General features: G+C 33.9%; 1 protein-coding gene across 1 annotated transcript in view; it reads right to left on the bottom strand.

Annotated features, from left to right (window-relative positions):
• Wdr72 (WD repeat domain 72) overlaps nucleotides 1-17,374 on the bottom strand; it is a 206,265-nt gene that overhangs the window by 174,651 nt on the left and 14,240 nt on the right. The window contains exon 2 of the mRNA XM_047540696.1: nucleotides 6,600-6,764. Within this exon, the coding sequence (XP_047396652.1) occupies nucleotides 6,600-6,752 (153 nt within the window). The 5' untranslated portion in view covers nucleotides 6,753-6,764. The remainder of the gene's footprint in view (nucleotides 1-6,599; nucleotides 6,765-17,374) is intronic.

The raw sequence follows: 17,374 nt of genomic DNA, 5'->3' as shown, positions 1-17,374 counted from the left end.
TTACAGGTCTATGTATGGCCTGGTAAGTATAGTTGATAATACCATATTTTGGACTGGGGATATAGTTCAGTAGTAGAGTGCCTGCTTAACATGCATTGGGCCCTGGGTTAGATTCCTAGCACCACACAAAATAATAATAAAAATAACGCTGAATATTATTGCACACTTGAAATTTACCAAAAGAGTAGATTTTAAGTGTTCTCATCACAAGCAAAAAATGGTAACTATAGTAGGTGATAAATGTGTAGACAGTGACATATCTTGTGATAAACAATTTATAATATATATGTATATTGTACCATATCAAATACTTTAGACATAAATAATCTTTATTTGACAATTATACATTCAAATAACAAAGAGAAAAAGAGCTGAAATGTCAATAGTCATAAGCCAAACATGAGGCAGAACATTCTAAGCATCATATTTCACTTCTAAGTTATCTAAATTCCCTAAAAGTTTTAAAGTAAACATGTTTCTTATTTATATCAAAAGTAAAGATCAAGAAACAAAAGTAAAGATCAAGAAAACATGATAAGCTAGAGAGTGGGAGAAACATTTACAAAAGATATATCTTGTTAGAAACTATTTATTCAAAATATACAAAGATTTTCTTTTCTCTGTGGTGCCAGGGATTAAATGCAGGGCCTCATGCAAGCTAAACAAACTGTCTATCATTGAGCCACATTCCCACTCCAGAGAATTCTTAAAATTCAATAATAGTGGAGTGAGAAACCTGATTAAAAATAGTTGGAAGCAGACAACAAAGATTATTATTAGATGGCAGATGAATATATAAAAAAGTGCTCCATATCATGTCATAAAAGTAATACAAATTAAAACAAAAATGAAACACCAGGACACACCTAACAGAATGGCCAAAATCCAGAACAATGACAACAATAAGTACTAGCATGGATGTAGAAGAGTAAGAATTCATATTTATTACTGGTAAGAATGCAAAATGATGCAGCCACATTGGGAAGTGGGTTTAGCAGTTTTTTAGGAAACTATACATACTCTTCATAAAACTCAGAAATGACATTCACAAGTATTTACCCCAATGAGTTAAAAAGTATTATCTACACAAAAACCTGCACATTGTTTATAGCAGCTTTACTCATGCCAAAATGTGGAAATTACCATGAGGTCCTTCAGTAGGCAAATGGATAAATAAACCATGGTACTGTACATCAATACAATGAAATATTATTTAATGCTAAAAAGAAATGAGCTATCAAGTCATAAAAAGGGAGATAACCTAAATACATATTACTTAAGTGAAACAAGTCAATCTGAAAATTTTATACACTGTATGATTCTAACTATATGATATTCTAGAAAAGGCAAAATTATGGAGATTAAAAATACATCAGTGTTTATCAGGGGTTCAGGGGAATGGGGCATGGATACATGGAGCAGAGGATTTTTAGAGCCATGTATTCTTCATGATACTGTAATTGTATATGTATATATCATTATACATTTGTCAAAACACATAGATGATATAACACAAGGTATGAACCAATCCTAATGCAAACTGTGGAGTTTGGTAATAATTATGTAGAGTTTCGTTAATTGTAACCAGTACACCACTCAATTATGGCAGGTTGATGGAGGGAGACTAGTGTGTAGGGCAGAAATATAAAGGGAACTCTCCATACCTTCTATTTAATTTTGCTAAGAACCTATTTTAGGGGCTGGGGAGATAGCTCAGTTGGTAGAGTGCTTGCAAGGCCCTGGGTTTGATCCCCAGCACTGCAAAAAAAAAAAAAAAAAAAAAAAAAAAAAGTGAAAAAAAGAACTTGTTTTAAAAAATAAATCAATACTTCATTTGGTTTCCTGTTTCAGAAATAGTAAAATTATCTTTTCTTCCCTAAAACATTTTAATTAAATGATTATTTAAAATATGAATATTTTTATCCTGCATGAGAATTTTAAAAATACAAAATTGAGGATTAATTCTACCATTATATCATGTGTGAAAAAAGTATATTCTTCATTATTTTGTAAAAATGGGCTGGGGTTTTGGCTCAGTGGTAGAGCGCTTGCCTAGTATGTGTGAAGCACTGGGTTTCATTCTTAGCACCACATATAAATAAATGAATAAAATAAAGGTCCATCAACAACTAAATTTTTTAAAATATTATAAAAATTAAGCTACAAAATAGAAAATTTGTAAGGTCTCTATAAATGGAAAATGACAATAATGGACCCAAAATTTAATTTGAGTGACTAGAAAAAGTATTTTGGGTAACAAAAAAAAAAAAATCCATATTCCAAATGAATTACTATAAAAATACCATTGTGTTTTATCTGAGTTATGCAAATATATATGCAGATGATAACCCAGGCATATCAACAAGGATAAATTATTTTGTGACATAATTCTTTCTTTCTTTCATATCTATCATAACAGAAATATTTCTTTAAAAGGCCTATTGCTAGGCTAAGCTTTTTGTACTATAAAGAGGGTCTTATGGTAGAATTAAATCACTTTCAAGCTACAGTCTAACTCTTATTTTTTCCTGGTAAGTCCAGAAGTTTCCATTTTAGAAAATAACATACTATATTGTTCATTTGTCACACTCTGTGGTGCATACCTCCATGAACTTAGTCTCTTCCCAGTGTATTGAAAGGTTAAGTATGGGGTATATCAAGGACATTTCCTTCCTAGAAGAAATGCTACCATGGACAAAACCTCAGAAAGAAATATTAGAAGCCATCATTGCCTTTTACATGAAAACAACTTCTGCTATTAAATCCCCACAAGTATTTGAATAAACTGTGACAATTTTCTGTAGCTTAATTTTGCTGCTGTGAAGAATAAAAAAAAAAATTCTACACCTATGCCTAGCTCTTGTTATGATGACATCCAGGGCACCTTTACTTCTATTCATTGGCTGTACCTCTGTGCAGCATTTGGTCCCTCCCACTCTCACCCTTAGATGCTTCTAATAGCACAAATGGAAGACAGCACAACTTGATGAATACCTATTATGTTCTGGGCACTGATGCAACCACAGACAGTGTTTAAATCCACATTTTAAAGATGAGAAATTCAAGCCTCAAAAAATATAAGTCATTTGCCCAATATCACAGAGTTGGTAAATATCAGGACTAGAATTCAACTGAGATCTGCATTTTATCTTTACACACATTGCTGTTCTTCATTTTGTTTGGTTCATTCTGAGTATTAGGAGGAAAATTAGATCATAGGAATACCAAGGGAATCTGAGAAGATGTTCACCTCACTTTGCTCTATGCATAAAGGTGTGATGAGTATCAGCAGCCAATATCAGAAAACCCAAGTGAGGACGTTCCTAGCAAAAGTCATCTTGTGCTATCTTCACTGGTGCACCCTACACACTAGCAGGCTCTGGAAGCAGACCCAGAACATGCAGCATGCATAACCAAGCAAACAATGAGAAGCCCAGGACCTGAAGACACTTGTTCTCCAGCTCCCTGGCCCCATGGCCCCCTGCCAGCCCTGGTCAAGGAAAAACTGAGGAGCATACTTAGTCCCCTACTGAATACCTATATACTACAAGATGTACTGAACTCACATCACCTCCTTTCCCTCCCTGTTACAACTTCCTAATCCCTTTAACTCTTTTTAAATAAACGATAATATCATTTTATCAATCCACCATCTCACAAAACTCAAACCTGGAAAATATTCTTGACTGTACCCTCTCAATTATCCCACAACTAATTGATTTGTTATTTCCATTCTTTCTTCTTAACATATTCCCAGTTTCCATCTTCACTTCATCCCCACTGGTCAATGATTTGGTTCATGCTCAAAATATTTCCTGACTAAATTACTAGAGAAGCCTCCTACAAATAGCCCCCTGTCCTTGATCTCATCTCCCTTTCCCATCAGCATGCCCTTGGCATTACCAGACAGTGATATTCTACAATACAAACACAATTAAACAGGGGTGTGTTACCGCCTCACAGTAAACATCTTCCAAGCCCGAATCATCACCACTGTTTTTAATCTGCACACAAGGTTGGTTCTTGCAGATGCCATGTGGTGTCTGTCCCATCTATCTCCTCTATTTATCCTCCATGCTCCAGGTCTACTCAACCACTTTTATCAGTTCCCTGATGGCAAAATCATATCTTTTACACACACTTGCCACTCCCACTGTTTGCAATCTCTTCCCTCCTTCAACTCCTGTGCACCCTTTAAAACTTAATTCAAACTCAGCCTCACTCTCAGAAAGCTTTTTCCTTCCAAATTAAAGATACTACTTTATAACTATTAGGATAGCTATTTAAAAAAAATTATTGGTGAGGCTGCAGAAAAATTGAAACACTTCAGCACTGCTGGTGGGGATGTAAAATGGTATAGCCCCCATATTGATTTCTCAAAAAATTAAAATTCCACTTCTAGGTATACACCTAGGACAACTGAAACCAGGCATGGAGATACAACTATCTATATAGCAGCATCATTCACAATAGCGAGTGCAACCCAAATATATACTGATGCATGAATGAATAAATGAAATGTGGTGTGTTGTATATTCACAACAGAATATTATTCAATCTTACAAAGGAAGGCAACACTATCACATTCGATAACACAGATGAAACTTGACAAAGTAAAATAAGCCTGTCATGAAAAGATACTGCATGATTCAATTCACATGAGGTATATAAAGGAGTCAAATTCATACAGGAAATATTACATTTGTACTAATCAATAACTTAGTCACATCAGAAACTTTTCACATGGTGAATTTCCAAATCACAAAACCAATACCATCCCCAATTTAAATTTTCTCAATGATTCCATTTGCCTAAAGTATTCAATATAAACTCCTTCATTGGTCATCAAAACTTCTGTCTGATCAGCCCCAACCCATCTTCTATCCTGGCCTCACCTCTTTCTTATCTTTGTTCACATCTAGGTTATAGCAACAGAAAGCTCTTCATTTTCCTGCAGGTACAGGTTATTTCCTTAACAGGGCATGATCTAGCTCCTCCCAGTCCCTGGCTGATCTGATGCCCATTCCCAAATCACACCTCTAACCCTGAGTTTCTTAATATTAGTGTCATTTGCATTTTAAATGGGAAAACTCTTTGTTGTAGGGGCAGCCACGGAAACTCTTAAGATGTTTACAGCAATTTCTTCTTCCAATTTTGGCAATTAAAAATGCCTGTGGATATTACCAAATTTCCTTTGGATGGCAAAACAGTTGCCATAGTTGCTACAAAGAGAAACATGGTGTAACTTCCCAACTGCACATACAGTGTATACAACTCCCTGCTTGGAGTATCTTGTACTGCAACATATCTGCACTACTTTAGCCTAAATCCTTCCTCAACTACAACTGAAAGCTCCTAGGCAACCAGCACAGGTCTCATTTGTGTTTAAATTCATGAGTAACTAGCATATTGCCTACTTTATAGCTTACATACTCAACGAATGCACTCTGGATAAATAGCAGGAACATATTAAAAAAAAAAAAAAGATCAAGATGTCAGCTTTCCAAGTATCTTAAACTTAGAGTGAACTACACATTACTAGGCAACTAACTGCTTCAGCCAGAAAATAATAATCTGCAACATTAAAAAGATTAACAAGACATTTAAAGCCATTTAGGAGTCTGCATTTAAACCCATAACAGAAAATATATATTTCAAAATATATATGGCCCATCATTTTCAAAGCACAACTATTGCAATAATACTCATTCCTTCTTTCAGGGATGTTCATAAACATTGAGCTGAGTTGCTCTGCTATGTGGGTCTTGGCAGTCCTGTAGTAGAACTGTTCAGTGATAGGAGATGTTAATTAATTACACTATAAAATAGAATTACAATTAATTGTTAATTTAGGTTTTAAAGTGACGGACTTTAAAGGCTAAAAACAGTCTTTGATCTTTAAAAGGCTTCTTAATGAGGGCAGTATACTTTAAGTACATCATTAGTTTAAATGTTCAAATTGGGTCTAGAGACTGCTAGAGTTAAGCAAATATCTATTCCAATATGTTAAATGTTTATGACTTGGGACAGAGACAATTAATTGCTAATCGATGGGCCAAATCCTAGGTGAGATCAGGTTCTGAAACAGGAGGACAATGATAGTAAATTGAATTTAGAGCATTTTGATGTGATCTGTAACAGTCACGTGAAAGCAGAGACCAAAAGAATGGCAATAAGGCCAAGCACAGTGGAAACATCCAGATAATTAAGATATTACTCATTTAGTTAATAGCAGCTCTCAGGGATGCTCTTTGTTTAGATTAATGGGCCATAATTTTTAGAATTATACTTACATGTCTACAGTTCAGTTACTTAAACATATAATTCAGGATATAAAATTATAAAACTCAGCATAGCTTAAAGGGTGATAACATTTAGTGGGTAGTTAAGATTAGCAATATTCAAAATTTTCAAATATGATCTTAATCTACCATATAGCACTTTATTTTCTCTAAATTCATAAGTAAAACCAATTTATTACTTTCATAGGCGTCTTTTTAACAATCTTGTAAACAACCCACTGTCGCCATAGGTAGAAGAAGCAAGCTGTGCTTACTGAGTGAATACTGTCTGTTGCAATACCAATAGCTTTTGCTAACCTTTAGTTCCTGTGAGAGATTCCAGAGACAGAGCTGCCCCTCCTGACTTCCAGTCACAATCGTCTGCTGGTCATCTGTGATCATGATGGCAGTGATGCTGTGGGGAGGGGCATTCTTTCCCCAGAGTGCCACCGCTTGCAGGGAAGTCCTCATGTTGGGTGAATCCTGGATATATAGAGAAGGAAAAAGGTGTACATGGTCATCTGTCATAAACTTGGGGGAATCGATCAAGTTCAAAGTGGATTTATGATGACACAAATTCCAGATACGTTTGCTTCACCATCAATTAGAGGAGAAAGTAGCCATCAGACAGTGGAATTATCTGCTACCACTATTCCATGGAAGAAGAATGTCTTCTCTTTCCATTCTTGATTATTGATACTGATGAACAGAAAGACAGGGATAGTCTTCCCAACATACACCCCGTTCTTACTTTTGTTTGATCCCAAGCTTCTACAAAGTCCAGCTAGGCCTCTCAAGAACAAAACTGTCTACGTAGTACAATATTAAGATGGCTTTGTAGCTTCCTCTCTCAAGAAATGTCACCTTATCTAGGTAACAAATACCTGAATTTTCTGTGACAAAGAAAATCTTTTCCATAAAAAGTGTTTCCTAGTGTTGAAATATTCATGTGTCACTGACTGTCATGATTTCTATCACATTCACATTCCAGTTGTACAAGTTTTTTATAGTGATTTTTATTTGACCCATTTTTGTATTTGGTATCTCCCTCAACAATAAAATTCATGCAGTCACTACTAATCATGAGATAGTTGCAATGGTTACAATGAATACATAATAATCCAAAAACGCTCATCTGAGTAACAGGTAAAATACTACTCAGTGATGTGTCATTACATTTGTGAGATACTAGTTAAATATTCTCCCCAAATAGTTGTTCTTTTCTAAAATACAAATAATTTGGGGATGTAATTTAGTAGTATTGTTTAATCCTATTAAAATGTCAAAAATAGAAGACAGAAAGAAGATACTGAGTATACTTTTCAAATTTGCTTTGAGAAAGTCAAGAAAAAAATATTCTGTTTGGCAGGGTTTATGTAGTAAAGCATAAAAAGATTAAATAACAATAAGAATATTTTTAGAATTATGGTTCCTATTATTTATAACATTCATTTATATATATTTATACATACTCATTCATACAGAGAGACAAATATATAAACCTGGGGTATACATTGATACCATAAATACAAATTTCACATGAACAGTGAGTAATCCACAAATTGGTTACATTAAAAATTTTCACATGTACTTCCATTGTTTGGAATTCTCAATGGTTCATCTTGGTGTAGTATAAAACTATATCTATCTATAAAATACCTGTAATAGTCTTACTTTCATACCAAGAAGGAAGAAACCAAGGTTTCTGTAGAAAATACTCTGAACACTGCAATTTTGAATACCTGAACCACACACATTAATCAAATTACTAAGCTAACCAGAGGATTCTGGTTTTAATAACACTATTACTTGAATTTGGATCTCTTCTGATTTAAACACAGAGAAGTAATATATTGTATACAAATTTAAATTATTGCTTCTTGATGAAGACTGCACTTAAATCTAGAAAATCTCAAGGAGTATAAACAGGAATCTGAAGATCAGTACAAATAAAGAGCTGTGTCAGTTTGTGGCTTTTCTGATGAGGAATTTGAGGATAACCTACTCAAGGACAAGAAAAAGCTTTTTAGAGGTAACCTTGCTCAATGTAATGGGAACCCCCAAAAACTGCACTACTACTTCTAGAAGATAAGAAGGCTTACTGTTTGAATCTTCAGACAAAAATGTACCAACCCTGAACCACAAATGGGTGTGGAAAAAACATATCATTACATATAATGACAGAAACCCCACATGAAAAATCAAGGTTAAAAATTTTCCCAGGTCAATGATACTACTGGAAAGGTTGTCAGAAATACTATATACATACTAGAATGTCTAAAATCCAAAAATAAAAGCCATGTCAAATTCTAGGAAGAACATAGAGTAAATGAAACTCATATACCCATGGTGGGAATGTATAATGGTAGACAGTTTAGTTTTTTCTGACAAAGCCAGAATATGTATCTACTCTATGACCCAGCCAAACCATTCCTAGGTCTTACCCACAAGGGGAAAAAAGCATATGTTATAAAAAGGATGCTGAAAACTGGAAATAACCTAAATATCAGTTAATATGTAACAAAAAATTGTGGTATATCCACACAATGGGGTACTCTTCCACAATAAAAAAAAAAAGAAAAAAGAGTAACATAATGATTCATATAACATGAATCTGAAAATAATTACATTAAGTGAAAAAAACAAACAAACAGAATAAAACTGTATGGTTTTCTTTGTATAAAATTCTAGAAAACTTAAATTAGTCCACAGCAACAGAAAGCAGGTAAGTAATTGCTTGGGATGTGAAAAAGGAATAGAAAAGAATAAGATTACAAATGGGAAGGAGGAAACTTTTGAGGGTGGTAAATGGGTTCATTATTTTAATTGTGGTAATGTGTTCCTTAGTGTATGCATATGTTAAAACTTATAGAATTTTGATTTTGAATACATACAAGTATCCTGCATTCCAACTATACTTCGAGAAAGTTAATTTTGAGTTTTTGTTTTTAAAAGGCATTCTGGAAGACACTCCAATAGCCAAGACTGAATAAAATTTCAATAGAAACCAATAACTTCAACAGCAAATAAATTCAAAATCAAATTATGAAACATTCAAGAAAACAATAAACCATGAGCAAGCAGAGGGATAAGGACCTCAGGAACTAATGATAAGAGAATAATCCAAAAGTACTGCAAAAGAACAAATGTATTAAGTTATTATAAACTACTAAAATGACAAAAGAAAAAGAAGGAAGATATTAAAAACCTTAGAAAATATGCAACCTATGAAAACATACAGGTAGACCTTTAAAAGAAATAAATGCTACTTATAGAAATAAAATATAATCATTTAAATAAAGCAAATGTCAATTAAAAGAATAAATCAAAATAGACTCAAGTAAGAGAGAATAAAAGGCTTAGAGACAATTCTCAGGAAATAATCCAGAATATAGAAAGGAGTTAGTAAAGACATAAAAATTGCTGAGTAGAAAAACAATATTAAGAGTAATCAGAGATATTAAATGAGAAGAACCAATATTTATGTACCATAAAAAAGAAAAAAAAAAAAAAGGAGCTCATTCCCTTCCTGGGTAATTCAGTCTATAATCATCGGACAGAATAAGTGGGGTGACATAGCTGAGACTGAGGAAGGCATTTGCACAGGATATTCAGAGTCAGAGACTGTGGGAGTAGATAGGGTGCTCAAACTTGGGGCAGCCCCTTTTGAGTTACAGAACACCTAACCAAATGAAAAGGATTACAGGGCTATCTGGTACTGGGCATTAAAGCCATAGCAAGGAGAGGAAGTAGCTCACTCTATGAGGCACCTCCACATGGGGTATCAAGCAAAAGAGGAGCCAGGTCCCAAAAGAAGTACTCTGGTGGGGTTGGGGGCAGAGCCTGTGCAGGGTGAGAAGGGAGATCCATTGTAGAATGTAACCCCCAAGCAGAGGAATGGTGGTGTCCATCGGAGGTAAGGAAGCGTTGATATAGGGAGTGAGGGCCCCGGAAAGTTGAAGAGGGCATCCATCTATTTGATGGTCTGGCACAGAGTGTTGAAGTTCAAGGAGAATAAGAAAAGCATATATACTAGGGGATGTTCAAAACCCTGTATTAGAGCCCTGGTGGAGTAAGGAGAGCTACTACCCAAAAGTATAACCAGACATAGTAAAGAAATGCAGTGGGGTTAGCAGGATATTCATACACGGGGGCAGTGAACAGCTCTGCGGGAACTGTTGAAGTCATAAAAATCATCAACAAGGTTTCCACATCAAGGAAAAAGTGGCAGAAATAACAAAATAATGGTTACATATAAAGTATTTGATCAATCACTATATTGATTACTTATCGTAGAACCAGATGTCTTCTTTTTTTTTAATTTTAGAACAGGGAGTTTGAAACTTGAAAAAGAATAAAACCAGAATGATCCAACTGTGGTGTAGAGTGGAATCAGAGGAACTGATGTGAAATAAATGTAGATATAAATACACACACACACACACACACACACACACACACACACACACTTCCTATCTTGTTTGCTGAAGACCTGGGAGCAGCAAAACTCTAAAAGCAGTAAGTGTACTTGGCATCTTCTAAATATCCTCTACTAAAGGATGTGGTTTTTCTTGAAAAATGAAGATAATGGAACATATTGTTAAACCATGAAGATACTGGAACATGTTGTCAAACTCAAAGAGTGAGGTTACATCAAAAAGATGGAGGCCTGCTTGAATGGGCTCAAATCATGGATGATTTGGGCATCAAAGTAAAAAATGCCAGTAGTAGATTATAATTCCTTGAATAAATTAGGAAAACATGAGTTCATGCAAATAGTTATTAATTTCAAAGTTAAAAAAAAAGGAGAATAAATATGTAGTGGAGAAGCTTGGTAATCAACTCCTTGATCAAGTGGTGAAAGGAAACATCACGGGTGATGGGACAAGTCCATGTGTCCCATGACTGGATGCAATAAGAACACAGGGACACTTCTGTGATAGTCCTGCCAAGAATGCATAATCTGAATCCGATAATGGCAAACACAGATTGAAGAACACCTGACAAAATAGCTGTTCTATAGCCTTCAAACATCAAGGTGATGAAAATCAAAGGAAGACTGAGCAACTGCTCCAACTAAAAGACTCAAGAGACATGACAACTAAATGTAGTATGTAATTCTAGACTGAACTTTTCAGTTATAACAGACACTAATGGGATGACTGGCAAAACTTGAATGGGGTCCACGGATTGGTAATAATCCACAGATGTTAATTTCCTACTTTAGATGGGTTTATTATGATTGTAGAGAGGAGGTGTCTGTGTTCTAGGAAATATACACTGTTCTCAGAAGAAGATGTAAGAGAATGGCAAATTATTCTCAGTGTTCATAAATAGTTCTGTGCATTATACATGCTACTTATCTGGAAGTTTGAGATTATTTAAAAATTTCATGGCAGAAAATTCCCTAGGATGTATCAGAAATATGAAAATTTAGACTTCAGAATTTTAATAAGCTTTCGAGTGGAATAAAATAAAAATAAAAGGCCACCGAAATACATCTTAGGGAAAATGCAATGTACTAAAAGCAAAGCATGAAAAACATGAGAGGAAATGACCTAGAAGGGAAAGAGCAAGTGGGTTCATAGAGGATTTCTCCACAGTCAATGAGGGGCAGAGTACATGCAAAATGCTGAGGAGTAAATGTCATCCTAGGGTTTCATGGAGGCAATAGGAGGACGTTTTCCCCAACAGATAAGGCCTGACAAAATACATGTACAGGCCCTACTTAAAGAATTACAAAAGAATGTGCTTGAGTAAAACTATGTTACATTAAAAAGAAAGAAATGAAGTGGAATACAAGACACAGAGGTGAGCAAAGAGCTCAGGGAACACAAATAATCTAAGTACATCAGTACAATAACAACATTAATAATGATGAGGGGGACTAATTGGGAGGCAAAAGAGAAAAACTAAGAGTTTAAATAGTAACAAGAAAGAAGAGAAAGAGGAACCTGTGTTAAATCACTCTAATGTTATTGCAGGTGTGAGAAGACAGCAAAGATGCTGGTTAACCTTAAATTTTGTTAAGGCAAGAATTTATAAGAGATAAGAGGACACTAAAAAAAAAAAAAAAAAAAAGAGGGTGTGACTTCCAAATCAGTGAAGTGGTAAAAGGAAATAAAGAAAACTTACCAATCCAATAGAATGGGGCGGGGGGAAGCAGCACAGGAAATAGAAACTGCCAAGTTAGTAAATTTATATCCAAAAAAACAGAAATTACAAGTAAATGGATTAAACTTAGGAGTTAAAAGACAAAGAGTCTCAGAATTTATCCTATTTACAAAAAGTTCCTAATATAGTAACATACAAAGGCTGAGAATAAAGAGATGGACAAGGATATGCAAGGCAAATAGTAATGAATGAAAATTGACGAAATATGGGAAAAAATCAGTTCTAAAGCAAAACCACTATAAGCAGCTGAAAGGGTCACTATACAATAATTAATCATTCACCAGAAAGGTTGATAGTCTCTAGAAACCCAATACCAGAGACTCAAAATCCAGAAAAAACAATCATATATGATTTACAAAGAAAAGTTAATGTTCACTATTAAAGAGGATAATGACTGTTATCTCAGTCAATAAAAAAGCAGACAAAAATTATTGTACAACAGTTGACCCAAATAATTTATATTTAGAATATCGTGGACATAAATAGATCTCTGCATCCAGTTGATTAAAAAAGCACATTCAATTAAATTATTTGTAAAACTTTGATCATGGTAGACCAGGAACAAGTCTTAACAAATTGCAAAGGATTAATATTGTATAAGCATCACTATTTGACAAAAATGAACAAAAACCTGAAATTGCTTCTTCTCCAACTGCTCAACACACATACAACACAAGAGTTTTATATAGTCCCTCTCCAAATACTGGGAAACTTAAAAAAATATTCTATATGATCTTTGGGCAACCAAGAAAATATAATAAAATTATGCATTATTAAGACCCAATGGGAGTAAAAAGCTTATCTAAAAATTTTTGCCAGATTTAGATCTTCATATTAGAAGGGAAATTATTTTCTTAAATGCATGCAATAAGAAAAGCATGAAAAATTAATAAGCTAAACATTGAAATTAGAATCTTATATAAAAGAAGAATAGGGTAAATCCAAAGAAAGCAGAAAAAAAAATGCAGACAGGATCTCACATTATAAGAAAACAACAATCTACAAAGTGAATCCAGTTCTTGGAAAAAAGAAATAATGTCAATAAGTCTATGGCAAATTTACTAAGGAAATAAAGACATTAGAAACATAAACAGAAAAAGTAATATTTTAGTAAGAATATTAATAATTTTATGTCAAAAATTTGAACTTAAGTGAAACAATTTTATATAAAATATAAATCATTAGAACTGAATGAATATAAAATAGAAACACAAATATACCTGTAACTACTAAAAATATATAAAATTATATGTAAAATGCACATACTGAACTTAGCAAAAACTTTTAATTGGGGTATCACCTTAGGGAATTAGCAGATACGTTTTTATTAATACAAAAAATTTATAATTTATTATAAATTCCCCTGAGGAAACTGACAGTTCATTTAACAACTTGCATATTAAAATCAGTAGATCAGAAAGGCTGAGAGCAAGAAGCAAAAAACCAGGAACCCAGTGACTTCCAAGGGAAGCAAGCACAGGAAAACAAAAGAACCACACTGAAGCAAAAGGAGAATAAACACACCAAAAGGCTGACTTAGAGCCGCAAGATCTGGTCATCTTGGGGCTCTTCATGTAACAGCAAATTGGCCTGAAATCTGACTTTTCAGGATTTCAGTCCAGGACAATTACTGCCCATCATGGGACTGATCTTGCTGAATAAGATAAGAAGCCCCAAACACTCTGTTTAAGAAGGCAAGAATGCAGAAATTTAAAATAGTATTCAACAATTAGAGTTAAGTAGAAAATGTTTCATTTGCAAGGAAAAGCAATTTGGGGGAACAAGCTCACTACGGTGAAGATCAAATAAATGGGATATAAGTGAAGACTGCAGAACTGCTAGTAAGAAGGATCTCTATGGGGGGTGTCTTAATATCAGCTACTAAGAAAGACCACTCTTGACTTCTACTGTTTTCACTACACACTTCTAGGATTCCTACAAGTCATCATTCAAAAATCACTTAGATTTTGACCTTCACTCTTGGCTTTGCTAATGTGTGCTTCTGGGCACTAAGAAGTGGTTTAAAAAAAAGTGGGGGAGTGCTCATGGTCACACAACTCCAAAGGAAGCCGGAAATTTCTGTTTATGGGCAATGTGCACTTTGGCTCTTGTCCAAAAACTTAACTGCCACCTTTCAAACTTTCCTTAGGAAACTAATCAAGGACATTCATCATGCCTACTAGGCAGAACTGTAGGACAAAAAAGTATAGGGGAACACTTCCCAGGGAATTAGTATATTTGTAATGATTAATATTATACTTAAGGTAATTCCTAAGGTGTATTATTCATATCCCTGGAAAATTAGCTTCTCTTATTTGAGTCATCACAACTTTGTCTAGCCAATAATTGGCCACCTGTTATTATTTGGGTTTTGTATCTCAAAATTATCTACTTCATTGATGTCTCCTTAGTGGAATGATACAATTTCCCCAGAGTCCAGGCCTCTCCATAGAGCCTGGTTCAGAGGGGGAACTTGCTAAATATTCTTTTGACTGAGTTGATTTTGATGTTTCTTCCTTCTACATTCTTTGTGAAAGATGGAAATCATTTCTTAATCATTGTTATATTCCCTACCCTGCCCATAGCAGAGTGCTTTGAACACAAGGAAACAATAAATATTGGCTGAATAAATTTTTTTCGTCATTTTATTTAAACTCTGTATCTGAGAAGGGAGAACATTAAGATTAATTTAAATCATATGAGATTTAAATCTGAGACACTTAATCCTCTTAGCTTCAGTTTCCTCATCTCTAACTTGGGAATAATAGTGATACCTATCTCATAGTGTTGCTGTGAGAATGAAATGGGGGGGGGCAGAGAACAGTAAGTAAATCTGTGCTCTTATTTTTATCTTAGTTTCCATACTTCAGGAAAATAGCAACTGTTACCCACAGATCACACACTTTTACCATTGCACTGTACTTTATTCTCATATTTCTGCCTCATTTGACTACTGCTATATTTTTAGGACCCAGAACAGGGTGAAGTACCAATAGGTCCTCAGTAACTTACTACTTGCTGAATGAATGAATGAATGAATGAATGAATGAAGCCTACCTGTTCAGTTTTAATACAGTCTCTATCCATTTACTATTTACAAATGTTTTAAGTATATAGCAAAACACAAAGCACTTGGAGCTTACTAAATCAAATAAATCAAAACATTTCATAGATTAAAATCCTTCATAGCCATGATTTCCAACACAGTCAAATTAGAAAACAAAACACACTAAAGCAAAAGTCATAGGAAATCAGATCCCAACCAGAATTCATCCTGAACAATTCTGATTGCAAAGCATAATGAAAACACTCTTGGAATGTGGAGACCTAATTCTAGGACTGCTTTTACCACTTTTCTCTTTTATTACCACATCATAAAGATAATATATCATATAATGAGAATACTATCACCTGCCTTATCTACATCTCAACATTCTAATGAGAAATAAATTCAATCACATAAATAAAGTAGATGAGTATTAGTATACAAACTATGCTATACTACATCTCACATCTTTCACTCATATTACTTACTCCTATAACTCTAGAATTTAGATCAAGAATGGCCTTGGGGGATCATAAATCTAATCGCTTTCACTTACAAGAAATGGGTTTATGATGAGAAATGTGGTCTAGATAACTCTTAAGATCTCTTCTGATTCTGAGAGACTAAGTGAATCATACGGTGGGATAAAGAATTATATCATTTATTTTATTTATTTATTTTTTTGCAGTCACTTTTTAAAAAGTAACCCTGGGAAGTTAGTACTTTGTTATCAAGAGGTGAGAGTAAATCCATGTTTTTGAGATTCCATATAATTCTCCAGAAATCTCTAATAAAAAATAAACCTAAAGAGAAAAAACAATTTTTATTCCAGAATCTCTTAAGTTAGACAAAAATCTCTGGTGTGGAAAGTTAAGTCTCTGAAAGAAGAATACCTGTTTTGTTTTAAATAATTATGTGTCTAGACAAGTTTTAAAACTGTTGGTAAGGGATTACAAACCTCTATTTTACTGCCCTCAATTTATAATTATTGTACCTCAAGTTCAAGTGCCTGAATGATATTTTAGAATGTCTGAAACAGCTTGTGAAAAGAAGTTTACCCTTCAGTGGTTTCTAAATCTGGTTTACTTAAATGCAATTTAAATCAAATATTTCTGTTGGAGAAAAAGATAAAACAAAGCAGACATTTTAAGAGGCATAGTCTCAGGGATAAAATTACAGATTATACTGTAATGGGCAAATAACTTTCCCTCCTGTGAATCTCCATTCACAGCACTAAGTACAACACTTGAGATTTTGACATTGAATAGTATAAACTTACATATAAGCAATATAATCAGTATCTTATCATATAGTAAATATAGCTATGGAAATAATTATATAAACAAGCACAAATACACACAAAAATCTATACTCTTAAGTGAATCTCGAATAGTTTCTTCCAGTTTTCTTACTGCAGTTTACTTACATATCTCGATAGTAAAATGAGAAGATTAATGTCCTTCAAAAAGCTCACAGCAGCAGGCAGAATACTCATTTAAATGAATTACCCACTAGTTAAGTAGTTATATATATATATATATATAACCCCCATTATTTCTCCCAAAGAAGCTTTAAGACCATGTAACAAGTGCTCAGACTAACACAAGTACTCAAGTACTGTGGTAGCATGTCGTAAGTGTGTTGTGACTTGTAGAAAGTGACTGAGTCACTTAACCTTCCCACTCTTTTTTGATTTTTGCTCCCATCTTTAATAATAATATATAGTCTCTCAAAACCTCTTTTGTGTGAGTATGTGTGTAAAATGTTATAATTTCTCAATGATATAATAAAAAAGCTTAAAGGAAAAAACTTTTAGATTCATTAATTAAAGGATGTATTATAAAGTTGGTTTTGATATAATTTAATTATATAT

This window comes from Sciurus carolinensis, chromosome 2 (genome assembly GCF_902686445.1).
Source record: "Sciurus carolinensis chromosome 2, mSciCar1.2, whole genome shotgun sequence".
In the NCBI taxonomy this organism is placed as follows: Eukaryota; Metazoa; Chordata; class Mammalia; order Rodentia; family Sciuridae; genus Sciurus; species Sciurus carolinensis.
The sequence above is the reverse complement of the archived record's forward strand: the minus strand, read 5'-3'. Positions and strand labels throughout refer to the sequence as shown.